General features: G+C 37.2%; 1 protein-coding gene across 1 annotated transcript in view; it reads right to left on the bottom strand.

Annotated features, from left to right (window-relative positions):
* Positions 1–8,809: 8,809 nt before the first annotated feature.
* The window catches only part of LOC129574339 (protein charybde-like), a 48,286-nt gene continuing 29,792 nt past the window's right edge, over positions 8,810–27,303 (bottom strand). Inside the window, exons 2-4 of the mRNA XM_055456202.1 lie at positions 18,357–18,918; positions 12,592–12,702; positions 8,810–9,376 (exon numbers count right to left, since the gene is read on the bottom strand). Coding sequence (XP_055312177.1) covers positions 9,292–9,376; positions 12,592–12,702; positions 18,357–18,918 — 758 coding nt within the window. The 3' untranslated portion in view covers positions 8,810–9,291. The remainder of the gene's footprint in view (positions 9,377–12,591; positions 12,703–18,356; positions 18,919–27,303) is intronic.

Below are 27,303 nucleotides of genomic sequence, written 5' to 3'. Positions count from 1 at the left end.
GAAAAAAAAACCTAAACTGAAACCAAAAAATCGCTACATTTTATTGGCGAGACAAAGACACACTTTTCTACATAATTCAGCATGAAATTGGAATTTGTATGTGTATTTGCGATACAACACTGAGAACAAAAATTTATATGATTACGTTTTTTTTTTTGTTGCATTTTACAGGTATAATTTTTTTTCGTAAAAAAAATATCCACAACTAGAGCGTAATAAGACGACGACGACAAGAGAATTATAGATCAATCGCTTAAAATGCTATCCTCTACTGAATACTTTGTTATTTTTTGTTTATTTTAAATGAGAGCGACGAGGGTCGGCTTTTGTGAAATAAACGAAAAAGTATTTTAAACGAATCAAAAAAAAAAATTATTTAAAAAAACGAGAAATGCACAATTGCATCATTCGTTCTGATTATAAAATCACATGGTGGGAGGACTCGTATGGTATTCATATTATCTGTGTGTTGTGAATGAGTGAGTGTTTGTTTGTTTCTTTAAATTAGCATACATGCTTTTGTTTGTTTAAAATACGTTGATTTGAGTTTGAGTTAGAATCTAATGATGAGATTAATATTGATTATTTGTTCAATTCTTTTTGTTGTTGTTGATGAAACATGGTTTTGGTATATTTTTTTTTCTCCTTCATTTTTTCTTTTGATTTTTTTTTAATTGAAATTATGGATATGGACATTGTGATAGAATTTCTTTTATGTGAGTGCTTCTGTTTCATCTTCAACTCTTCACAATCGAAATCTCGGTTTAAAATTAAATTTGTTCAACAATTTGAGACCGTTTTATTTTTGTTTATGACAAAAACCACACATTTTGTTGATATTAAAATGAAAGACACTTCTAACAGAAAAAAACATTGAGAAATTGAGAAAAAAAGCGTTTTTTGTGTAAAAAAACCTAATATTTTCTTCATTATAATACTTGAATTTGCTTTAGATAAAATATGTTGTCAATGATTTGCCTCTGGTCAATCAATTATCGATACACCTGAATTCGGGTTGAGACCTGATCAAAATACTCGAATTTGCTTTGAAAGTTGATCGAATTCAATCATCGAAACACCTGTGCTTTCTTCGGCAGTTGATCGAATTTCTTTGGGAGTTGATCGAAACAGCTCAGAAAACCATTGATTTGGATTGTTTTATTCTGTCAGACAACCGGTAATCGAGATTACTGATGATTAGGACTAATAATCTCGGACTATCGATGGTCTTGCCTACCGATCGATTCGAGCTTATCACCGGATTCTAATACGACAACCCAATTGATTACTGATTGAATACAGATCAAAAACGACCTGATTCAAGATCGACCTGATCGAATGATGCCAATTCAATCCAAACACCCCAGAAATCCGTTGATTCTCGATACGATTTAAACCCTGCGATCGATTCAAATACTTCGAGTTTGTGATTCAGATGCGTATTCAACCAATTGAATGCATTGTGAGAGCAAAAACATTGTCTAAATCACTGTTAGATACTGACTTTTGTTAAACTCCTAGTTTCTAGATGTGCGGCGCTTAGTCCTTCACTAATTTAAATAAATTGTGTTTTATTTTCTCTTCAAATATGTTAAAAATGATCGGAATATGTGTGTTTTGGGTGATTTAAACCATTAATCATGTAATGTGTGTACTAATTAAAACCGAAATCGCTGTGACCAAGTATTTTATCTTGATGATTTTCATTCTCAAAATAGCCAATTAGTGTGTATTTTAGTTCATCATTAGCGCTCAGCTCTCAAATGTTCACTTGTTATTATCATCATCATTCAATTTAAATTTGTTAAAATAAACTCTTTAATATAGATTATAATGATTTGTTGTTGTTCATTCATCACCTTACACATCTAGATATATAATATATATGTAAATCATTAATATATTGTGTGTATAAAAAAGAAACGACGTAAATGATCACAAAATTCCTTATTAAATGTTAATGTTTTTTTTCATCATCTTCTTCTGTTTGTTTAATGAATCTGTTTGTTGTGTTCCTCCCATCATCATCATCATCATTTGCTTTGCTTCTTTTAAAAAATACAATAAAACTCTTATAATATTAAACCATTTCATCAAATCGATATGGCTGACTAAGAGTAAAAACGTTCATCATCGTCTTCTTCTTTTCCTTTTCATTTTGTAATTGTACTGGGTTTTTGCTCTCAGCCACTCATACATGTTTGCATTTCCTCTATCGTGGAATCTATTGCGCATTGACAAAACGGTGTGTTGAATTCTTTGATTTGAATATGAGCTTGAAATTGATTAATTCGTTTTTTTTCTATTCGAAACAATTATATGGGTTTTTGAAAAGGCCTGAATTGAATCAGTTTCATCCTATAAATATATGGTATGTGCATGTAATGGGGGGAAGGGAGTAGTAGACAGTGGTGGTGGTGAGAGATGATGAAAAAGAAACACATTTATGTGAGTGACAATGAAATGTGTGTGAGTGTGTGTGTGTGAACTGGCCCAAAGCAACCAGTGTTCGGTTTCGGAAAGCACATTTATATCCATACATGTCTAAAATAGGCGTTGTTTTTTTGTTTTTCTCTTGTTTTTTTTTTTAAATCGATCGACTTCGAGATACATTCGGTTGGTTTTTGTTTGTGTTTGTGTGTGTGTTGTTCTATGTGCAAATTTGACTCATCGGTTATGATTTGTTGTTGTTTGCTTTTTGTTTTAATGCAATTTAAATTGATTATTTCAACACATCTGCTTTGTTTATAATAGATATACCCTACTAATACTACGGCTAATTATGGAGCGTGTATTGTGTGAATGTGAGATGTGAGAGAGATGATGGTGTGTTGCGTCGACGAACAATTAGCGATGGCACGGAGGGACAGGAGGAAATGTGTTGTTTTGCTTTATCTTTGAAAGGGTATTTTTTTTAAAGGGTCTTCCTTCCCGACACCGATCAGACTCGACTACTTTTTGTGTGTGCATGAAACCGATCAATGAAACTTATTTACTCTCATTTAGAATGACAATGAAACGACGATTGAGGATTGTGTGGTCGAGTTGGTCTTAAGTTGGTGTCACTAACTGGCCCACTCCCATACATGGCGGGGGACAATGTGTAGCCAGCTGCTGGCTCCAGCATTCTCTTGCGTGTTGAAATTTCAAACATTTCCAATTGAAAATCATTTGAATTCAAACATTGTTTGATCAACCATCCGTCCCCAATCAACAATTTCCATCGCACAACCCACAATTGATTTTTTATTTTTATTTGATTTCTTTTACTTCTCTCTCTCTCTCTCTCGATCATTCATCTTCAAGCAGCCACACTCCACGTTGATCACGTTTACTTAGTTTCCATTTATAAAATATATAGTGTTTATGTTTGTTTGTTTGTTTATTTTTGAAAAAAGATCCCTAACGTCACTAACCTAAAATGACATTCATAGAATTTGTTAAAGTTTTTTTTTTTTCACCTTCTCTTTCTTCCTATTTTGGCTCGTACCTTATGCGTGCGCCACTCATTGCGAACGGAAAAACTGATCATCGATGTCAAATAGACTCGGTTTTTCCTTCTCTTTTTTGCGAGAGTCGTGAAATGGGTGGCATACTCATTTTCGATTGCTGATTAGAAATTCTTCACGCATACGTGTGTATTTGCGTGTGTGACACTCTCCCCATTTCAGCGCACGCACATATTTCAATCATCACGACTTGTTTTGTTCTTCATTCAATTGTTTAAATTAATTATTTGTTTGTACCCTACAATAGACAATAGACATTTAGATTTGTTTGGAAAAAATTTGAAAAAATCCTACGTTACCAACAATATTTGTTTTGTGTTTTTTTTTTTGTGTGTTTTCTTTGTTTTTTTTTCTTTCTCATCTTTACAATAATAATTTGTGATACAAAAACTCCTATTCGATACACGATTTCATCTTAATGTCAAAATGGAACATTGATTTTTTGGTTGAAGATTTTTTTTCCCTTCGGTTTTTTTGTTGTTGTTGTTGTTATTTTACTGATTGTTGTTCGTTTAGTTGATAGATACAGGGTGTTGATGAAGGAAAAAGAAACGAATGAAAAAAAAAACGAAAATACTCGGATCAAAAGAGTTGTTCAATTGAGTTAGTGTTTCAGTTTGCGGCTCAGTGTTCGTTCATATCTATACATAAAATACACTGTTTTTTTGCACATATTTTGCACGAATAGAATTGCGATGTTCACCCTCGATGTGTGTTGTGAGTGTGTGTGTGTGTGTGTGTGTGATATTGCACCAGATTGTGTGTAATTTAGTAAATATGTTTGCTAAACATAGAGACAAAGACAGAGACAGAGTGTTGACAACAATGTGTATGTATGCCTGGACATAGAAACGTTCTAGTTTTGCGTGTGAAATACTCATATATATATTTGCTATCTATATTTATTGAATTCATAGCTTCATATTTGTGCGTTTGTTTGTTTTGTTTTTCTTTTCGTTCTATCGTCAATGACTCTTAATGCGTGGGTGGTAGATAACTGTTACATTCAAAGCGGTTTGAACTTGTTTCATCTTTTGATATTTGATTATAGAGATTGTGTGTTCGTGAATGTGTATGAAACACGCCGATAAACTTGGCTTGGCGTGGGGTGGAGTGGAGTAGAGGGTGGCTAAGTGAAGAGACATCAAACAAAGATTATATATTGACACGAAGCTGAAGAAAAAGAAAAACGGCCAAAATAGAGGAATTAAATTGAAATGGGCTTTATAATATTAGCTTGTCTTTATTCCATTCAGTTTAGCTGCCTGACGGTTCATCCTTCATCCCTTCGCCTTTTTTTTCTTTGTCTTTCGGTTATTAATTATGGGATTGCGTGTCTTTTCATTTTGTCACATGTATAGGCTGAAGAAAATCAAATATGCTCGGCTTGGTTGGTTTATGTTCTCGAAATGGTTTTGTTTCGCGCACAAAAACAATGCGTTCCGCTCATTTTTATTACTTGAGATATTTTTTTTATATATTTTGTTGTTGTTGTTGTTGTTGTTGGTTTCATTGTTTTTCTTTCCTCCTTCAGTATCGGTTTTAGCTCATATCAAAAAAAAATCTGTTTCTTCTTGTTCTTGTTTTTATTAATACCATCTAAAAGCTAAGAACCTATAATCTATAAGCAAAAGTTATATCATCACTTTTGAACTCTATAATTCTAAACAATTTTCTTTTTCTCTGTTATTTTTCGTTTCGTTTCGTTCGTAAACAATAATATACTCCTTCATTTTTATCTCTGCAGTATTCATGCGGGGGCGGGCGGGGAGGTGCATTTTCACAACACAAGCTAAAGAAAAACTCGCTTCTTTAAATATTTATTTTCTTTTTTTTTTCTTCATTTAAACTATAGAGATCCATTAATTGCCGGTTTTTTCTTTTCATTTGTCGGATTTAATTTTCTTTTATCAACATTTTTTTTCTGTCCAGCTGTGCTTGTGAGTATGTGTCATATCACATTTCCAATGTGCCAATTTACGATTGGGTTTCGGGCAAATTTCGTTTTTATCTCTGCAGTATTCATGCGGGGGGCGGGCGGGGAGGTGCATTTTCACAACACAAGCTAAAGAAAAACTCGCTTCTTTAAATATTTATTTTGTTTTTTTTTTCTTCATTTAAACTATAGAGATCCATTAATTGCCGTTTTTTTCTTTTCATTTGTCGGATTTAATTTTCTTTCATCAACATTTTTTTTCTGTCCAGCTGTGCTTGTGAGTATGTGTCATATCACATTTCCAATGTGCCAATTTACGATTGGGTTTCGGGCAAATTTCCGCAGAAATTTTTTTAACTTTCCACAGAAAAATTCTGAAATTGAATTGAGTTTCGGAAGATTTGGATCTTCTTCTTCAATTTCATTAAGTTTTTGCTCAATTTTGTTTTTCTTTCCATTTTTCGCTCGATTTTTGCTTCTTAAAATTTTTGCGATTTTTCGCTCGAGCGAAAAAAAATTCGAATTTTTCTATCAAATTTTCGCGATTTTTCGCTTGATGACTTTTTTCTAATTTTGCGCGAAAAAAATTCGATTTTTCGATTTGGAACGTCATGACCCTTCAAATGTTCTCATTGAATATCTCCAAATGGTTTTTTGCACGATGGAGAAGATCGTTGATTTGGAAAGAATAGAAAAAAAAATCGCTTTGAACTTTTTTTTTTGTGCCTGAGATGCTACGAGGATTGGTTAAAGCGGCTTGATTAATCATATTCGATTTGAGATATTAAAAAAAAAAAATTTGTTGTGTGATTTGATTTCTTGGAAATGTACAAAAACACACATGAGATCTATTGCAACGGGTTGGCCACTGTAACCCCATCCACGTACACTCGTTCATGCAAAAACTCTCATTTCTTCTATTTGGAAATTTGCCTTAATCGGATCATTGCATTCGAATGTTGAATCAATATTTCGAATAAATCGTTAGATTTGAGTGAAAATGTTGAGACGTTTTGAGAGTTAAAACGTTCAATTGTCAGCCGATTGTCGACGGAGTATAAATTGATTGTGACACCAATTTAGCAGCTGAGCTATCGACTCTCAAATAGATTTGGCAGCCAATCGCATAGGCCATTCGATTTGGCTTTCGATGGTGGCACACATTGGAGGAAAATGACTTTGCAAAGCATCTACGCTAAACGCAATGGGAGGAGGAGGGGGTGGTGGATTGGTTGGAAAACAATTGTGTATTGTAAAAACCGGGAAACGAAATTTAAAATGTTCCGCAATGCTGTGAATTGCTCAATGAGCAATGCTCAATAAAGATTGATTGTTCGAAATTCCTTCACGTATTCCATATCATCCAAATACGTATGTATCTCTCACATAATCCGTTCGTTATTTTTTTTGTTCTCTATTCTCGCAATTTTATTTTCAACATCATTTTTCACTCTCTGTGTGTGAGCGAACTGTTGTTGCAATGACATTTTCACGGTCGCATGATCCACTCTATCCATATTGTTCTTGCGTATATATCATTCTCTCAATTAAAGTGCAAAATGTGTTATGTTTTGCTCTGTTTTCTTTGCATGTGTTTTTTTTCCTCTTCTATTGTTTACTCACACTGTGAGTCCCACAGTGGGTGTGTTTGTGTTTTATTCTAAAATATGTGTTGAAATCGATGATATTTCGTTTGTTTTTTTTTGTTTGTTAATTATGTGTTCTATCTCTTCTTTTCAAACTCTGTCATTCCATGTTTACTCTTCAAGAGATATTTGTATGCAATGAAATACTCTTTTATGCTTGAATTTTTCATGTCATTTAAATTACAAATTTTCCGTTTCAAACAAAATGCAATTCAAAAAACCAATAAAAAAAAATCGCTTCATATTTCTTTGATGCAGGTTTATTCCTTGTATCTCTCGCCAGTAATCTATTTGTTGCACTCATCGGCCGGTACAAAACGGTCGGTAGAAAAAGTTTTATATTTACATATGACAACCGCACATTGAATGAGCATTTCTGTGTGTCTGTGTCATGTGCATCGGTATTTTGATATAATGTGAGTGTGTTTTTTTTTTACATTTAGACATTTGTCGCTTAATTGTTCGATTACATCATTTCGAGTGGGAATTTGATTCGTAATTACTATTGTTAGTGCGGTTTTAGAATGAAAGAAAAAAACGACAACGAAATTAAATGAGTGAAAGAGAGACAGCGATCGATAGAAAGGGTAAGAGAGAGAGAGAGCGATATATGTAATAGAATGAGAATGTTTGTGAGAGCGAGATAGATTGAGAGCAACACAAAAAGGAAGTCTCTGAAAGAATGAGAACGAGCACGAGAGAGTGAGAAACGACTACGTCGTCATCGACGACATGCAGTCTCTCAGCACTCAGCGACTACGTTACAGCGAATGATGTGGTATGCGGAGCATTTAAAACTCATTAAAAACTGATTTGTTTTTTTCTTCTGCTTGCTCCTTGTTTTAAACACTATTGTTCTATATATAATATATATATATAAAGATTTTTTTTCATGAATTTTTTTTCTTGTTTGTTTGTTTCATCCCATTTTTTAATTTGTATTCACATCAATTGGCTTCAAATACTAATGAAAGACTTAATTTAACGAAAAAAAAACAAAATATTATTGTATGCGAGTGTTTTTCTCTGTATTTCTTAAAATTTGCGGTGTATGTGTGATGAATGTTTCATTCGATTTTATTTTTCTCTCTTTATCTGTTCTGCATTTTATTTTTTGAAGAAAAAAAATGGGCTTTTTATCTGCATTATTATCATGTGTTAGTGTGTGTGTGTTTTTTTTTCTTCTCTTTTCAAAACAGAATGAAAAACAAAAATTGTGTGTGTATGTGTTTTTCTCTGAAATTCTTAAGCTATACACTATTCTATTCTCTACGCCTAGTTATAATAAATATTCAGCAACATATGTTGTGAGTGCGTATGTGCTCTATATTTGATCACTTTTGCTTTGTTTTTGCGTTGTATGTATAATGTTTTTTTTTCTTATTTGTTTTTTTTTTTGTTTGTTGTTAAATGTTAATTAATTTTGTTGTTGTTGTTGTTGTTTGTAATGAAATATAAATTTCGTGATTGTTGACGAGGTGTGAGTGGTTGCATTTTAATCATGATGATATCAAATTATTGTCGTCTCTGCGACGATTCCATTGAAATTCGATTGAGTAAGATTTGATGCAATTGCATACAGATCACACTCCGTCAAACAAACAAAATCACCAAATTCTATTTCGTTTCGCATTTTTAGAATGACGGATGCGCGCGCGCACGCACCAGCCCACCATTCACGAAACAAATGACGGAATGAAATAATGCAAACGACCATATTCATTCCATATCACATCGCAATCGCTTTTTTTCTTTCTTTCTTTTCTTCTTCTTTTTAATTACAGTAAAACAGTAATGGCATGATGAACATGATAATCCAGATGAGAAAATCTTCAAATGTTCGTCGGGTATATTTTTTGTTATTGTATGTGTGTGTATTTGTGTTTGCATTTGTTTTGCGTGTCAGTTGTTGTTCATCCGTCAAAGACTATTATATAATCAAGACGTTTTTCGACTCCTTCCATCTTTGTTGCTGATACTGCTTTGATGATCGGCCTCTCTCAGCTGGACTGCAGATGATGTGTCTATGATGGATGCTGTCCATCATCATCCAAGTCGATTTTACGGTGTATTTTTTTTTCTATTTCAGTTACATGCTTGCGTCACGGTACGTTTAATATTGCCATATTGATTGTTACAGTTTTTTTTTGCGTGTTTGTTTTTAGATGATTTGTCGTTGGTGTGGATGATGGTCGGGCATTCATTCCGATAATGAACGATACAATTTGGTTTTTGCAACTAAAAAGTCTGGACTTATCATTATGGTGCTGCCTCTTGCCAAATTTCTGTGATGAAAAAAAAACGAAACAAAAAAGAAATTCATTAATTTAATTGAATAAATTTGTTTATGTCATGTGACAAGTTGGTGAATTCATTCATTTTAATGTAGAAACTCAACGAATATTCATCCATTGCCATTCAGACATTTTTATTTTAGCTCAAAAGTTTTCAATATTTCTCATTTTAACTCGCAGATTCCCGAATTTGTTTCAAAAATCGTCAATTTTCATCTAAAAATCGTCAATTTTGATCCAAAAATTCTCAATTTCGACCCAAAACTTCTCAATTTTGATCCAAAACTCTTCAATTTTGATCCAAAAGTCTCCACTTTTCCCCCCAATTCAATTCAGAATCCATCAATTTCTCTTTCATTTCTCTCTGAAATAGCGCAGCTTGCATGAAAAATTGCCAACCAATTAAATAAACATAAAAGATTCGCTCGAGAAAAAAAAAACGTCTGACAAAAATATTCGAAGCGAAAAAAAGGTCCATGATTTAAATGACGTTGACCGTTTGAATGCGAATCAACATAAATATATATTTTTGGGGCGCGTGTGTGTCATTTTCGCATCGCGCAAAATGTGAATGACACCGTTAAATTTGTTGACATCATCTCAGCGCGATTCGTTTCCATCAACAAAAAATTTGCACATTTTTTTTTTCTCGTTTCGGTCGTTGCGTACGCATGGCTCGCAAAAGTGTCATTTTAATTCTACGTAATGTGGAGAAAATAAGCCTACAACGATTTTGTCATGTGAAAAGCAACATTTTGCCGTGTTAATCCCAGTTGATGCGATGAAAAGAGTATGCGATGCGAAAAAAGAAAACATAGTTGAATAGTGTTACGAAAAGAAATATTGGGAGATGCTCATGTGCACAAAAAAAATTTATTTGTTGTGCCACAAGCGAACGAGAAAGAAGCGGCTCACACGAGCCAGCAAAAAAATCATTTTTCAAATATGACAGTTCATAAAAACAATGGCAGCTCGTGTATTGAGGAAAGTTGATTTTTTCCTTCTCGGCTGGGTCAGATAGAGAGAGAGAGAGAGAGAGAGAGAGAGAATCAGTTCATGTTCACATATTTTCTACAATTTGGCTTTTGAATTGTTTGATGTGTGGTGCTCTCGCGCGCGCTTCCTCAATTCGACTTGCCCCATGCGAAGCTTGAAATATGGCACGTGTGACATAAAAAATTAGCCGAAATTAGAAAACGATAATTGGTAGTGTAGTAAAAATAGAGGCGAACAGAATCGAAAAAAAAACACACACACAAAAAAATGATGTTTGCGTCAGAGGTGTCAAAACAAATGTTCGATTTAGATCTCTTAAGTGCACAACAGTTGCTTTTTTTCTTCATCGTTTTCTCAGTTTTGAAAAAGTGATTATGCAAAGAGAGTGAATATGAGTGATTTTTTTTTCTTCCTTAGTTCGTTTCGCACATTGAATTTCACGTGTGCTCGCCTCATATAATTATGCATCGCATAAGCCATGGCAAGGAAAATCATTTGCAATGCGAAATTTTTGTACACAAAAACCATTCATCGACAAAGAAATCCACAACTGAACATGGGCCGACCGACCAAGATCATCAAGAGATACAGACAAGATCGAGTGGATTTGTTGTTGAGTTGTGTGTGCTTAATGAGATTTTTCATGCAGATTTGATGGTGCGCGAGTGCACTTGTCGATTTGATGCAGACAACCAACGATTTTCCATTCAATGCTGAACATTATTCATTTTTCTTCGTCGTTAATTTTGCATTTTTCACACAAATGTTCGGTTTTTCTTTCTAATTTCGATCATTTATAATCGATTGCAATTTGCACCGGAATGAAAAATTAGAAATACATACGGCCGAAACCAAAACCAAAAAGTCTTTCCATTGAAATGTTCAGTTGATCAAATGTGATAAAGAATACTGAACAAAAAAAAGTGCCAACAAAGAGAGAAAAACCGATTGGCCAAACTGAATGGCTCAGAGATGTGGAAACAAAGCGGCAAAAAATAGGCAATGCACGCCAAATCGAAGAGATCAGCGTAGATAAAAGCAGCAAAACAGCCGAGTGAGATGCTGGGGTCGATGAACGCGTCAATGCATGAAATTTGTATGGTGTATGTGTGTGACCCATACACACGGCGCACGTATTGACAATATACGCAGCACAATTTCACATTTGTAATATTATTTTAAGAAAAAAACCGCCACACCGGAGAGAGAGAGAGAGAGGGAAGCTAGAGCGAGAGCTGACGCGCACACACGAAACCACTGGCATAGAAATGCTTGAAGAGAATGAAACAAACAAAATAGCAGCAGCAACAACGACGACGACGAAAACAACGAAAAAAAATGAAAGCCATTTTCAAAGTGCTGCAATTGTATTTTCACCGTGATTTGCACCCATATTGCCTCAATTACCTCGCCAAAACTCTCTCAACATTATCTATTGGTTTCGTTAAGTTTTTTTTGTGTGCTATTCGTTCGTTTGGTCGAATCGTGCAATTGCGAAATCGCCTAATCGAATCGCAGTCGCGTGCGCTCGCGCGCAGCGCACACATGCTTCGCGAAGAATCGAGCGAGTGATCGCAATTTACGCCAACCGAAACCGGCCACACTTTTATGCAAGCGCGTTAATTTACTTTTTCGTATTTGCCATTTAGGAACGAAACAAAAAAACCACATCAACAAAAACGCTTTTTCTCTCTCTATATGTTGCAAGCACATAGCACACACACATTTTCTAGCTTTGAGGGCCAGTTTCCCTCTTGTGTTTTTTTTTCTACAGCCCAGCTCCCGTGTGTTGTGTAAAATAGCGAACGAGCGAACGAGAGAGAGAGAGAGAGAGAGAGAGAAAGAAAGAGAGCGAAGGAGCGAGAGGTAGCAAAAGAAGGACTAAAAGAGACAGCAAGAGAAGGCACGAGAATGAAAAAGAGAATAAGTGAGTGAGTTCAAGCGCAAACAATAAATTTATGTTTATTTCGATTGGCATTTTGGGTGTGCGCCTGACAACACCACGAACGTGATGAATAAAGAGACACATAAACTGCGAAATCGAGCAGGGAAAAATCGGGTAATGTTTTGAATGAGAAACTGAAGCTGAAAAAAGCTCGCCAATTACAATTCCAAACATATAATAAATAACACGTCGAATGAAAAAAATAAAACCACACACACAATAATAACGGTTTCAGTGTGTTTTTTTCTTTCTTTCTTGTACTTACTTTAAAAACTGTGGCAGTATTGATGTCCATCCACTTCGATCCTGCTTCAAGGTAAGATATAATTCGAAAGTTGAGACTGTATTTGGATCTAATTGCAGCGATGCTATTCTTCTGCTCCGTCGAACGAGATAGAGTAAAGCGAGCGAGACCCCGATTTTGTAGATCAGCCGGTAGATTGAAGAAAGGTGAATCGTCGAGAATCAGCAAGTGAAAGAGAGAAAAAAAAGAAAAAATCGCAATAAATTTAATAGTTCTTTGCGCTCAATTTAAATGCTAAAACCTAAAGCATATAATATGTATGAGTAAATAATAAATTAAAAACAAACAAATAAAAATACGAAGCGAATCGCAAAATGTACACGTAAATAAAGTAAGCGTACAGCAGAGAGTCGTGGGGAGCGAGAGAGAGAGAGAGAGAGAGAGAGCGACTCGAGAATGAAAAGCAGAACATGTCGTGTTTTAATGATGAAAACAGAGAGACGGCGAGCAAGAGACTGAGCAGCAAAAGAACTATCCAAAGCTCTATGGTGTGTGCACCAAGTGAACGCGCAGATCGAGTCTCTCAGCGGCGTTCAGCTAATACCGTAAATCATGTGTAAATAGTGAATAATTTGTTATGTTGGCTTGGGCTGACTGGCCGTTTTTCTGTATCAGTAAACGCGACATTGCCATTTTGCCAGTATTACTATGATTATGACGACGACAACGACGACGACGATGAGATCTCATTCTATACCTCAACTGTATACCGTGGCTCGGTGCACAACATTCTCTCTTTCTCCATTCGAACATCGTCGTCGAGACAACTGCTGTTGACATGTAAAACTCATGGAGCATTTTATCGCTAGTGCTTTTGATCGGGTTAAATGTGGCGTGTGTGTATGGTTTTGCCACTGCTGCTGCTGCGGCGGCTGTTTTTATTGTTGTTCTTAGCTAGCTAGAGAGAGCAAAGCAGAGCACTGTTCTCGTTTCGCCCATTCATCACTCTTTCTCTTCGGGATTGGCCGAGTTGTATGTGTCCAATGTGATGTCGAGACCCGATCCACCGAGTGAAATTAAATGCATGATGTTCTCATTACTTCACATTATACTTGTCGCACCGAGTTTGTGTTTCGCATGAATTTATTAGTGTTTTGTTTTTGCCATTTAGCCATACATACACTCACTCTATCGCTATTGCTGGTTGGCTCGATGTAGCAGAGAGAGAGAGAGAGAGAGAGAGAGCGAACGATGGACGGTGAACTCGATTCGAATCTACACACATACACACTAGATCAAAACTTAATGATTATTATCATAATATCGGAAGGCATACACAAGACCGAATAGCGCGACATGTTTTAATTTTGATGTCGCCAGTAGACCTGATGCCCAACTTGATGTCGATCCTCTATGATGCGTATCATCACATTGAATATATATATATATGCTACTCGTCGTCGTTGTCGTTTATTATTGCTGTTCAATGTCTTTTCTCTTACTGCACGCGCGCACCCAAGCACACGCTCCTCTCTGATGATTTGTGCCCAGTGTTGGAGCTTTGTTTTTTCCAAATGGACGTTTAACACACAAACCCAAGATTTTTCCGAAACATCGATTCTTATTGTTGGCGTCGCTGTGTGTGTGTGTTTGTGTGTGTTTGTATGCCCGGTGTGAGATGGACGCACCATTGCAATTCAGTCCAAACTGGCTTATAGTCTCTCTGGCTCATTCGCATCAAAATCTCATGTGCACATTAATTAATTTCAATTACGCGCAAATTGAACAAGTTTTTCGACGTTCAACTGCAACTTAGACTCACAACCGACACGCGCAATCGACCGAGCTCGAGCGAAAAAAGAGAAGCAAAGCGATAGAGAAAGAGAGAGAGAGAGAGAGCGCTACCAATAAACAGCAGTGTGACATAAATGATGCCATGTCAAATGCGTTTTTGCACATCTCAATAGTCGTCATCGTTCGAATTTTACAGTTTTATGACATGAGCCGGCGGGTGAACGGTTTGCTTGTGCAACAGCAGCTCACAATCAACTGGGACACAGGTCGATCTGATGGATCTTGTGCTATTCATTATCTCCGTTCACCGACTCGATGTTCCATACACAAAAAAAAGACAATACACACACACACACACACACACCATTTTTCTCTCTATTCACTTCATTTAACTAATACGAAAATTAGAGAGACTGAGCTTGTGTTCTGGATGGACGCCATTTGTATCCAATGAACTCACTTGGGCCCACACACTCACATTCATTTCAGCTCAGCTCATTTCGTATGTGTGTCTCTGTGTGCGCTATTTGTTTTTTTCATCTGTTGGTCGCTTGTTGTTTTTGGCTTTAAATTATAATTTTAGCTGATTGCCGCGTAGGCGGTGCAAATGCAGCGACAGAATCGTATATCTTTCGGTTTCGATTTGCAGCCAAAGCGAAATCGTTATTGTTTCATCATGTGTTTTCAAAAGCCGCAACCAGACCCGAGCATGAAACTCATAAGCAACACTTTTTTTTTGTTGATCATAAACAGCGTACGCGACTCAGCGCACCGAGATCGAAAGAATAGAAGAGAAAAAATCGTAATAATCAAGATCCATTTAATAAATAAACCATCAAACGGGGACAAATGAAATGCTTAGATGTGAACAATGACATTACATTTCGGTCGGTCGGTCGTTTGTTCGCTTATTTTTTTGCCGCTGCTACTGCTACTGCTTCGTTTGCTCGCTCGCCAAACGAGCGCTTTCACGTGTTCCATACAGAACAGCTGAAGCAATAATTTTAATAATTTTTTCTATTGATTCAGTGAACGGGTTGGTGGTTTGCTGCTGCCATTGTTGCCATGGCTCTGTTTGCGTTTGGGTTTTTTGGTCGAAAATGACATGCCAGAATGTGTGTATTTAATATCGTTCGGCCGACTACAATAATTATATTCATTCGTACTTCGATTTTTTTTCCACGTTCGTATACTCGTTCGTTGTCCGATGTGCGATTACATAACAAATTCGCATTCGATTGTATAGACAGTGGTGTGTATTTGTTCGCGTGCACAATTTTTTTTTGCTACCAATTAATATCATGATGTGTTTTTATTTGTTCCTGTCGTCGTTTTCATCGATGCATACATAGATTCAGGTTCTCTTTCATTTCATTTCGTTTGTTTTTTTTGGGTGAAATATGGTTTGTGACCGATTGGTGCTACTGTTGCTGCTGTTATTGCTGTTGCCGCTAACTCTCCATTTGCCTCTCAATCAAATTCACATTTCATCGAACCGCGGCGTGAACGCCCCGAAACAACGAAAACAAAAAAAAAATAAATCGATACACAATTGGCAACGATACACACAGCAAAATATCAATTCAAATTGATCGGATTTAATGATTATAAATAGGGCGTTAAATCCCGCCACTGTCCAGCCTCGTCCACACACACAGCGTATTACAATAAATTGATATACGCGTTGTTTTTCGAAAATTTATTCGGACATTAATTATTAGAGATGGCAAAGAGACAAAGCCAAATAAATCCCGTTATGCTTGATGCTCGCGCAAACAACGCGCTCGCGCCATGTAAATCGCATAATTTTACCATATAATTTGCGTTCAATTTTTCTGAACCGAGCGCTGCGCCATACATTCGATTTAACTCTCTCTGTCTCTCTCGCTCTATTCAACTCTGTCTCGCTCTATCTCTATCTCTATCTCTCTGTCTCTGTCTCTCTGTAGTTTTATCTTTGCCTCTGTATTGCGTCCGTTTAATGCGTAGCGGTTGATTGACGCCGAAAAAGATTAGCCACGCAACGGAAAACACCGGCAAGAAAAAAAGCACAGCAGCTCGAAATAGAGACAAAAGAGGAATACAAAAACAAACACCGAGAGGTAAATAAACGCGGAGAAAATAGCGCGACAAACGGAACAATCGATCTGCATATGATCAATAAATTGCAATAAATTAAATGTCATAATCGAGAAGAGAAAAACAAATCAGTTGGTCGATGGAAAAAAAATCACGCTGTTAAAATGAAAGGTGATGCAATTTTCAAGTCGACCCAAGCTTGTGAGCTTGAGCAGACCATTCGATTTTGGATCGATTCATTTGCTGTGTGTGTTAATTTCTCAATTAGGGCGTTCTATTGAGAGGTGTTGTGAGTGAGTGAGTGAGAGAGAGAGAGAGGTAGCAATTAAAAACTGCAAAAATTATGATTTAACACAATTAGTAATCATCCTGAATGGGAAAAGCATAGCGTTGCCCCTTCGAAAAGTGATGGATGTGCACCACTGTATGTATGTACGTTCAAAACACGTATAAAACATTCATATCGACTCCCGTTTTGCAGTCCGCACAATGGCCATCGCGACATGTGTTTGCGTTTGGTGCACGATTTAGTTTTTTTTTTTTGCTCGTCATTTTCAGACCAAATCGACGGATCAAATATACATATTTTGAAACCGATTTCACCAAATCAAACAACATACACACATATATATGCTTGCTACGGCCGCTACCGCCACTGTTCAGTTCTAAGCCCCACAAGCAGCCGAACAACAGCAACATAAATTCGCAAACGTTCACGTTACGCACGACTTGATAATCTATTTTTCATAATAATTTTTAAATATTTGTTTACGTTTTTCAAACAAAACAGAAGAAAAAAATTGGACGAGGAAAAACAATTGAGGCTCGTTGTTATTTTTTTCTTGGTTTATTCTCTCGTTCAAATTGCCTTGGCATATGAATGCTTCGTGTTACTTCGACTTTGTTAGAGTTTTGTTTTTTCGTTGCTCTCTATCAATGTGCATACTAAAGTTGGCATACATGAAAACCACAGCCAATTCATTCACACATACACACCGTCCATTCGATGGCAATCATGGCATAGGAAGCGCAGAAAACCGCGCGATTTCACATATTATGATAAACAAAATGCGTCAAAAACAACAACAACAACAGAAGAAATTCGCTTCGCTCCGCTCTGCGTTCTTGAGTTTTTTAGTTACTTAATCTATTTTGTTGTTTCACAACAAACTATTTTTTGGCGCACTACATGAAATGTATTTCATCAAAGTAACTTTGAAGTAATATATTTATTTGTAAAATGAATTACAAGATCTTGGTTTAATTTCTTTTTTTGAAATATACTGCCTTTGGTTTAAATTAAATAAATAATATGAGCATAGAATCTAAAATCACTTTAATTCTGGTCAAGACGGTCAGAAAATATTATACGAAAAATTAATATAATTTTTAAACAACATTTTATCATAAAAATTTGATTGGCGCTTCGAGATATTATGCACTTATTTGTCGTTACTGCCACTGTTTTCAATTAAATAAAAAAATATGAGCATAAAAAATCAAATTTACCATAATTTGTTTCAACACTCAAAAAGTATCTAGGAAAAAAAAGCAGATTAGTAGCTCTACATTTCATGTAGTGCTAAAAACGATATCAAGAATACATAGTGTATTTAAAAGAAAATCAGCCAGCAGCGACCAACACGCAAACACACATGAAATGAAAAATCAAACAAAACGTGTTATTTTGAAATAAATCCATTCACAATGAACGAACGGTACAATTTGAAACGGAAAACAAACAAACGAAATATATTGCTTTTGTAAACATGACGATTCGACACAAAGAAATCGTATATCTCTCTCTCTCTCTCTATTTTCTGATTGTGCGTGTGCAAAGAATGGGGCGCAATCCGAAATAAAATACAAAAAAGCGAGAGAAAAAAAGAGTCCAAACGAATGGGTTATATTACCTTGTATTATTTGGTTCGTCTTCGAATTCGATGTAGATGATTGAACCGCGAATACCGCACGGCTCCTTTTCCGACATGACAATCAATTCCGATGCAATGCGATTCAATAAATCGGACGGTAATAACACTTCGGTACAGGCTAAATGTTGACTTTTCGCCCGTCGCAATTCATTTTGAAGACGTAATGCCAACGATTGTACTGCCGATTCATCGACAACGGTGGTGGTCGTTGGATCGCTACTGCCATTTGTTAATGGTGTTGTTGGTGTGGTGGTGACGGTGGTGGTGATTGTGTTGTTGGATGGTGATGTAACTAAATCTGGTTGATTGGCATAGTTTGGAGCTAAATTCTCTGTGGTTGCTAATTTATTGGCCCGATTTGTGTCAGCTACCGCATCGGAAGCTGCATTAATTGTGTTATTGTTGTTATTGTTATTATTGTTGATGTTGTTCTTATTGATAATGGCGGTTTTTGTTGTTTGTGATACGCCGGAACCGGTTTTTGGTGAGGCGCTCTTCAAATGGCGATTTGTTGCAGGCGGTGTCAGTGGCCTAGTCCAATCTGTGTAGAAGAAATGAGAAGAGAAAAACAAAGATCGCATTAGTATTAAAATATTAAGAGAAAATTACGTACGTGTGCGTGTCTGATTTGTTTTTACAACGCTACCATAAAAAATGATTTAGGGCTATATTGCCGGTGCGGAAATGTAAATTTGATGCACAGCATTTTGACCAAAAAATTATTTGGTGAAACAGAAAGACAAAAAAAAAGGTTTTCATCCAAAGATGACGACATCGCAAATGCTTTTCAGAATTTAGCATAGCGATGACGGCAACCAGGGAGATATCGTATTTCGGGCAAATGTAATTACAATATATAAGAGAGATTTGAGAGACGCACGATATGCCTCAAGAGCACATCGTACATTGACAACTAAGTGAAGTGAAAAACAAAATTCACAGCACAACACCAAGATGGAAGAGAGAACAGGAAGGGCAAAGCGTATGTGAATGAGAGAAAGATTTTTCAAGCATCCACTGAATCAAAAAGGAAACCAACACACAAAAGCATTAAGCATAAATTCATGAAAACTGGGAAAATGTTTATGATTTTCCCATCGTTGTCGCTGTTCCTGCTGCTGCTGCTGCTGCTGTGAAATTCGTCAATAAATTTTACAGCCAAGCGCAATTTATTTATAGGCATTGCATGAACAGGCGGTGCAAGCAACAAAGAACGAGAGACACACAGAGGAAAAGTCAATAAATAATAATTATATGGCCATTAAAAAAACGCATACGATGTTATGCGATACACAACACTTAACCGAAAATTGTATAGATGAAAACGCGAAATATGCGTACATTGTATGGCGTACAATGTAACAAAGGCATAGTCGGCATCCATACACACTCACACACTCACACACAAACAGCCAGCCAGAGCACATACAGCAAATCATTGGCATGGAAGGAAAATTATGTGGCATATTACCAACGCCGAGGCACAATACACACTATGCTGCCTCTCTCGTTCACAATAAATATTAATACCGAAACCCAGAAGAGAAGAGAAACGAAGAAGTAGAAGAAAAAAAACGGATGCGGATGAAAAGCGACCGAACCAACGCACGAACGAACGACCGAAAAGAGAAACAAGAAAATGAACAGCTGATTGACTTGGCTTTTGTACTAAATGTATATATTCCGTTCAATGAGTGGTACTGAATTTATATGCATGTATATCGGTCGGTCGTCAGGCAGGCAGAGCGATGGCAATGGAAATATTTTCTCTTGTGGGTCTGTAATTAAGCCAAACGAGAAAGAATGGCGAGAGAGAGAGAGAGAGAGAGAGAGAGAGAGAGAGAAAGAGAGAGAGAGAGAGAGAGAAAGAATAATTTCTATATAAAAAAAAGAACGAACAAGATGACGACAGCTAACACACAGCAGCATTGCATTGAAAGAGATGGCGAACAACAACGAACGGAAAGAACAATATTGTATGTATGGCTTAGGTTTTTTTAAATTTATTTAAAGTTGATTTTGGCTTATTCTTCATTCCCATCCATAATTGATGAGGCAAGAGTCATCAATTTTTTCTTTCTTTTCGTTTGATTTCGTTCATTTTTAAAAAACATTCCCTCGATTGAGCGAGAAAACAACAATTTCGGAGGCGATACAAGAATAAGCTGATTTATAAGTTGCTTCTTCGTCTTCTTTCTCATCATCCTCCTTTTAATCCACAAGAAGTGGAAAGAACCTTTGACTCAATGGTTTGAAAATAGCCTAGTGTTTTGGTGAAAGGTTTTTTTTTTCTTTCTTCGTTTCTTATCGTTACTTCTTTGGTTCTGTTTTTAATTCTAAATTCTGTTGCACAACAACCGATTCTGTTGAACCAAAGAAATGCTCTGCTAAAATAATCAAAGCAGATTATGAAAAAAAATAGGCAGCAAAAAATCACCATCAACAGCAGCAGCAGCAGCAGCAGCAGCAGTTACACGAGAGCAGAACAGCGCAACAAACATTTATTTTCCTTTCCATTTCGATAAACACATAACACGGCGAGAACGAACACATCGAACGCGAGAAGGGTAAGTGAAGGACATTTATCGAATGTGCTGATGTCATAAAGATGGTTTTTAACCAAAAAGACATACATTCAATGTTTCATTCGCTCTCGCTCGCTCGCTCGCTTGCTCGTTCGCACATTTCCTTCAGTCGGTCGGTGTTTGTGTGCTACGAGAGTGAACCAAAGTAAGCTTGTGCAGTGCACACAGAGACCCCGACAAACTGGAGTGCAAAGTGGATAGATATTTTCTCTCTCTCTCTCTATATATATATAATGTGAATGGAGAGAAAAAAGGGAATAAAAATCGGTATGTATTGCCGTTGCGTTTTGTGTCAATGTCGTGTCCCTTGTAAAAGCATTCAAGTGTGAGGTTTTTCTCGTCCATTCAGCACATTCCACACACAAATACACACCGTTTTTCTTTTGTATATTTGCCGATCCAAGCGAGAGAAGGAAAGAAAGGAAGAAGAAGATGGAAGAAAAAATCGTTGTCATCGGCATCTAGGATTTAATGCGGGTGATTGCGGATGCTATTTTAACTCATATTATAGCAACGACAACACACATACACACACACTGTAGAGATTGATTAAAATTCAAATTCACGCCTCAACATCATCAACTACATTTTGGGCCCCGAAAATCCCAGGCGTAAATCTACATAAATAATATCATCAATTTTTTTCTCTCTCTCTCTCACACTCTCTCCCTGGTTGCTGTTGCCATTTGAATTGAAGCGAATGAAATGAATCGGGTGCCGAACAAGAGAAAGAAAAAAAACTCTTTTTTTTTCTGTTTTGTTTCATTTGTCATCGAATGATTGTGTTTTATGTATATTCTATCTCGCCGTGTGTGTGCATCATTTTTCGTTCTTTCGCTTGCTAAATCTGACAACAATGAGATTTGAAATCTCATCTCACTCGCTCTCTCGCTCACTACATACACACACACGCGTGTCAAACAATGGCATTGACAGTCGAAAAGCCGATATCTCTACGTGTGTACGTTGAGCAAAAAGAAGGGGTGAAATGCTGCGAAAATCAAAAGCAACTTACAAAACGCTTATGAATATCACTTCGCTTAACGGGATTTATATTTTTCACTGCTTAAAGTGAGTGAGTGCGGCAAAAAAAAACACACAAAAGCATCGATTGTGCGAATGACGACGACGATGAAGTGAAGCACGATGGATGGATCGCACATAAAAATGTGCGGCTTCTGATGGAACCGAATGGCAAAACGATGAAGAAGGAAGAAAAAAACAACAACGAGAGCGAAAATTGACATCTCGTTGATAATTTACGACTGGCATTCGTTCATTGTGTGTGTGTCTTGCTTGATGCTTGTAACCGCTTTCGTATGTGCATAAAATACATTTTGTCAATTTTAGTCGAAAACATGCACCATCTGATGTATGAGCGAGCAATTTTCGGTTATTTTTCTGTGTGTGCTCTGCCGTGGTTGTTGTTGATTTCCTTTATTTTTCGCATTACGAGCTTGCTTGAGGCTGAGAATAGAAATTCAATTACGTATGCAACGAATGAAGGAAAAAGAATGCCGCGCGTACTAACAATCACTGAAAATGAGAATTTTGGCATTCAATGGAGGCGGCTGCATCATCATCACCACCATCACTGCCACCACCACTACCACCAGAATAAATACCACCAGTAAACTAAACCAAGCTCTAAACACCGAACACAGACGAGTGATAGAAAGAAAAATAAAACGTACAACGCAAGAAGAAATCGATTCATCACCATTGAGAGTGTGGCGCAGAAAAGAGATGAATGCTCTGCTCTTACATTGTCTTTGACGGCTTCAATACCAACGAACATTGTTCATTGTCTCAGTGCGAACGCGCGCGCCAACAGAGAGAGAGAGAGAGAGAGAGAGAGCATGTGTACGTGCTTCGATGACAAATTGGCTTGTTTTCGCATGATACACATCATTTCAATGAAAATACATTCAATTCATTCCCGTTCGCTTTTTTCCATCTGTCACCAGAGAGCAAAGGAAAAAAAGCGACGAAGGCAAAGAAAAAATCTCTCTACGCGAAAATGTAATTGCCATGTGTTTATAATACATTTGTGTGTATTCCATGTTTGGAATAAATTCGGGTTTTTTGTCAGGGCGTCACTTTAAGTAATATTTCGTGCAAATGCAATGCCATTTAGAATGTTAAGAGGGCGGCCAAAGAGAGTGACGGCGGCAGCAATGGTGGCGGCGGTGGTGGCAAAATCAAAATCCTTTAAATAAATCAAAAGATAAATAAGAGAGGCGTCCAGGATGCGGCTTCTTTATCTTAAAGCCGACAATTGTATGCATTGCGAATGAGTGGCAAGAGCCAAAGGTCCAATTTGTTTTCTTCCTCATCGTGGCTGTTGTTGCTGTTAATGTGCTGTGGAGTTTTTTTTTTATTCCTGCTGATGTATGCAGACTATGACCCTAACCTATGCTCATTAAATACGTGACCGAAATGACCGAAAACTGAAACAAGCGCACTCTTCTTCCGAACAACCGATTTGATAGATACATTTCGTTACGGAATGTCAGTTCATTTTTCTTAAACCAATCCGGGGGCGGCCATAGTGAAAACAACAACCAGCTGAAAATGGAAAAGCGCACGGAAAAAAATTACAGCAGCAGCAACAATAACAACGACAACAGCGTCAGAAACAGAAACAGCAATAGGAGCAGCAGCAGCAGCAGCTCGAAATGATAATGGTAGGCAAACGATACCATTAGAAAATATATCCATTTGATGGTTTGCTGCATTTTCATTCGGGGGCCCTTTTCGATTATACACACAACCACATACACATATACACCGATAGAACAGCTGTTTCGATTTTCTTTGCATCCCACACGCCGCACGCACACTCATTCATTCACACATACATACACACACACAGAGAGAGAAACACACGCATGCCGTTATATACGTATACACAGTACATAGCCATTTCATACAGCTGATGGCTTGAATCTTGCACTGACTCACATCAAATCAAATAGAGAACAGTCACACACAGTAAATGTACATACACACAGTAAATGGCGATGAGGCGAGCGCACATACAGCGCAGCACTATACACCCAGTATAAGTGGAGTTAGTGAGTGAGCGAAAGAGAGATAGAGAAAAGTTACACACATTTTTATGGGTTTTTCGTGCGATGTTGCCATCGTCGTTGTTACTGCCGCTTGTTGGCGTTCAGTTGAATCAAATTTCCGATTCCAAACCGGGGGGTAACAAAAATACATGTACATTCATCAACCGGCCGATATATTCGTTCGCTCGCTCGCTCGTTCGTTCGGCTGCTTGGTTTGGTCCGTTCGAAAGTATAGAGAATGCGTGTAATTTGTACATTTCAATTTTGGTTATAAATTTTCTGATTGATAACATGACGGCTATTTTTATAGAATTTTATGGAGCTGTTATTGTTGCTTTTATTCGAGCGGATACACACGCACATCAAGCTCCCATAACAAACCAACTTTCGTTCAAAACACATTTGGTTTTTTCTCTTACTTGGACAATTTTCTTTCTTCTCTCCTTTCGAATGAGAAAAGAACGAGAAAATTCGAAAAGAATCGCCTGAAATCGATATATCGCTTGATCCATGAAATATATCGAATAGCCGATCATCCGTTCAAACCAATCTAAAATCCATCTGATTGAGCTTGTCCTTGCATGCGAAGGTATTTATTGTTGTTACTGCTGCTGCTGCTGCTGCTGCTGCTGCTGCTGCTGTGTTTGAATTGTGTGAATGTTTCGTTTGCATGTCATGCTCTTCATTTTTCCTTGTCGTCGCTTTAGCCATGGTTCTTTTTTTCCCTGCAGCATACCATCAGAAGCAGCATTAGAATTTACCATTAATATTGGCCTGAAGACAAGATGCGTTTCGAATTTCGGATTGAAGCAGCCACATGGAAAATGGCTCGACATAGCATTCGGTTTCAATTTTTCAGGGCGAACAAAACAGAATGGAATGGAATAAAATGAAGAGAAAAAAACGAGAGACGGAAAAATGCGAAAGACAGAGAACAAGAGCATAAATTGCGAATGGTTCGCATACTGTTGGGAGGAGGGGGGGAAAAATCGAAAAACAAACACACCATTTAAAATACCATTTGACTTTGCTCAATGTCATAACGTGTAACACAACAATTAATCGAATCTTATTAAAGTTTCTAAAGCACATCGGGGCAATCAAACAAACAAACCAAGTGCGAGCGCATACAAAGCATACATCCAACGATGATGATGATGATGAGGAAAAAAAAGCGAGCGGGCGAGTGAGCTAACAAACGGACAAAGTAAGCTCGTTCGCGCTATGGGCCTATATGTTCTTTGTACAGCGGCCCATTGTTTTTCTCTCTCTTTCTCTCGCTCTTGCGATTTAATAAAAAGGCTCTTATCCAACAAACAACCATTTCCGCCTTCAATGATGGATGTACAGCGTTTTTGGCATATTGTCTGTTGTGATCATTGTGAGAGCCTTTATGGGCTTCACAGCATCGGTTGTGTGTAGTTTTTTTTCCCTATATATATATCTAAATTTGTTTTTTTTCCACTCTTGTCGCTTTTGGCTTCAAATTGCCCGCGCCTTCCCGCACTTTGCTTCGATACACACACAGAAAAAAAAATTAAATTGATTTATTTTTGGCATCGTGCCCGCGTAACAAACAAAGCAAACACTTTCAAAGGCAAATGTTTCGCTTCATTCTTCGACTTGTTCTTCTTCTTCGTCGTCGTCGTCGTCGTCGTCGTCGTCGTCGTCGTCGTCGTCGTCGTCGTCGTCGTCTTTCATCCGTTATTGCTGATGTGATGTGCTGTCGGTTGATTTTTGTTTTGTTTCGGTATGATTTGCCCTCTATCTCTCGTGCTGTGTGTGTGCTCATGCCATATATGTATTTTAATTTGGCTGGATAGTGTCGAAAGCGAGAAGAACAAAAACGGGAGCAATTTTGCGATATTACAAAACCACATACACGTTCACATCATCAAAGCATCGATTTAAATATAGAAAATGGCTCGATGATGCTCATTTGTAGCAACGCATCAAAACCAATCAACGAAACAATAAAAAAATCATGTGTGTGTATGTGTGTGTACGTGTTTAAGGTCGCGGTGGGCTGAAGAGCGGAAATTTGCTCGACAACAATTTTCACGTTCAAACTAGTTCAAACGTGAATTAGAAGGTGAAAATGTCAAACAATGGCACACGAGAATTAATCAACGGAATTGTTTCGCATGGGATGGGATTGGGCTATGGAGCGGTGGAGGCCGCTTCAATGTGCACACACTGTTTATTGTTGTTGCTGCTGCTTTTTTGTGCGAACATTTGTCCGTCACAACAACAACAACAACAACAACGAAAAAACCACATCGAACCAATCAAATTCGATTGAAATGTTAGCCGTTCGGTTTTTACAGCTTTTGAGCTAAAAATGTTCCAAATTGGACGCAAATAATAGTGGATTTTCATATTTCGGCTTGCCATTTGAATTATTATTATGGAATTTAATGAGGAACAAGACGCGAGCACAACAACGTCAACAATAACGTCAACGACGACGTCGACGACTGGCCGGTAGATGATGAATAATAACACAACAAGCGCATACACAATTGTGAATGCTGTTGCTTTTTTTTCTTCTTCTTCTTCTCACTCTCTTTCCTCACTGGCTTGTACTTGCCATAATCAAGTATTTACTAATGAAAAGGCTAAATAGTCGAACGCAACCGCAGTACAACATTGTTGCCGGCTCAACAAATGAACATACATCGCTCAATAATTAACAAGTCAATGTTTATTGTACGTTGTTGTTGTAGCGTTTTTTTTATGCAGCCGCAGTCGCAGCAGCAGCAGCAACAGTATAATTATTCGTGATGTGATCGAAATTGAAAAGTACACACATTTCCTATGAGCCCATTTGACTACACTGGCAAATGTGTTTTATTCATATTTTTTTCGTTGTTGTTGTTATTGTTTTGTACTTTGTGTGCTGTTGTTGTTTAATTTGCTGTTGCTATTTTATTTCTTTCATTTTGCAGTGGCTCATAAATTTTGCGCTTAGCATTTTAACGTTCGTTCCGCCCGACGAATGTTATATGCTTTGGCAAACACGGCAGCGATATAGAGCGAGAGACTCACACCATACGTTTAGAATATCATAGTCAAATACTGTCCTCATAAATTATTTAAAAGAATTATCGAGAGAGAGAGAGATAGAGAGAGAGAGAGCGAACGAAAGAAAAAAATCAACAATAAAGCACCCATAACTAATCGAATCGCGTTGCTCATCACCGCAATTGCAATTCCCTACAGAGAGAGAGAGAGAGAGAGAGAGAGAGAGAGAGAGAGAGAGAGAGA

Source organism: Sitodiplosis mosellana, unplaced genomic scaffold, assembly GCF_009176505.1.
Source record: "Sitodiplosis mosellana isolate CC-2019 unplaced genomic scaffold, AAFC_SMos_1.0 Smas_scaffold_6162, whole genome shotgun sequence".
NCBI lineage: Eukaryota > Metazoa > Arthropoda > Insecta > Diptera > Cecidomyiidae > Sitodiplosis > Sitodiplosis mosellana.
This window is presented reverse-complemented; position numbering and strand designations above follow the sequence as displayed.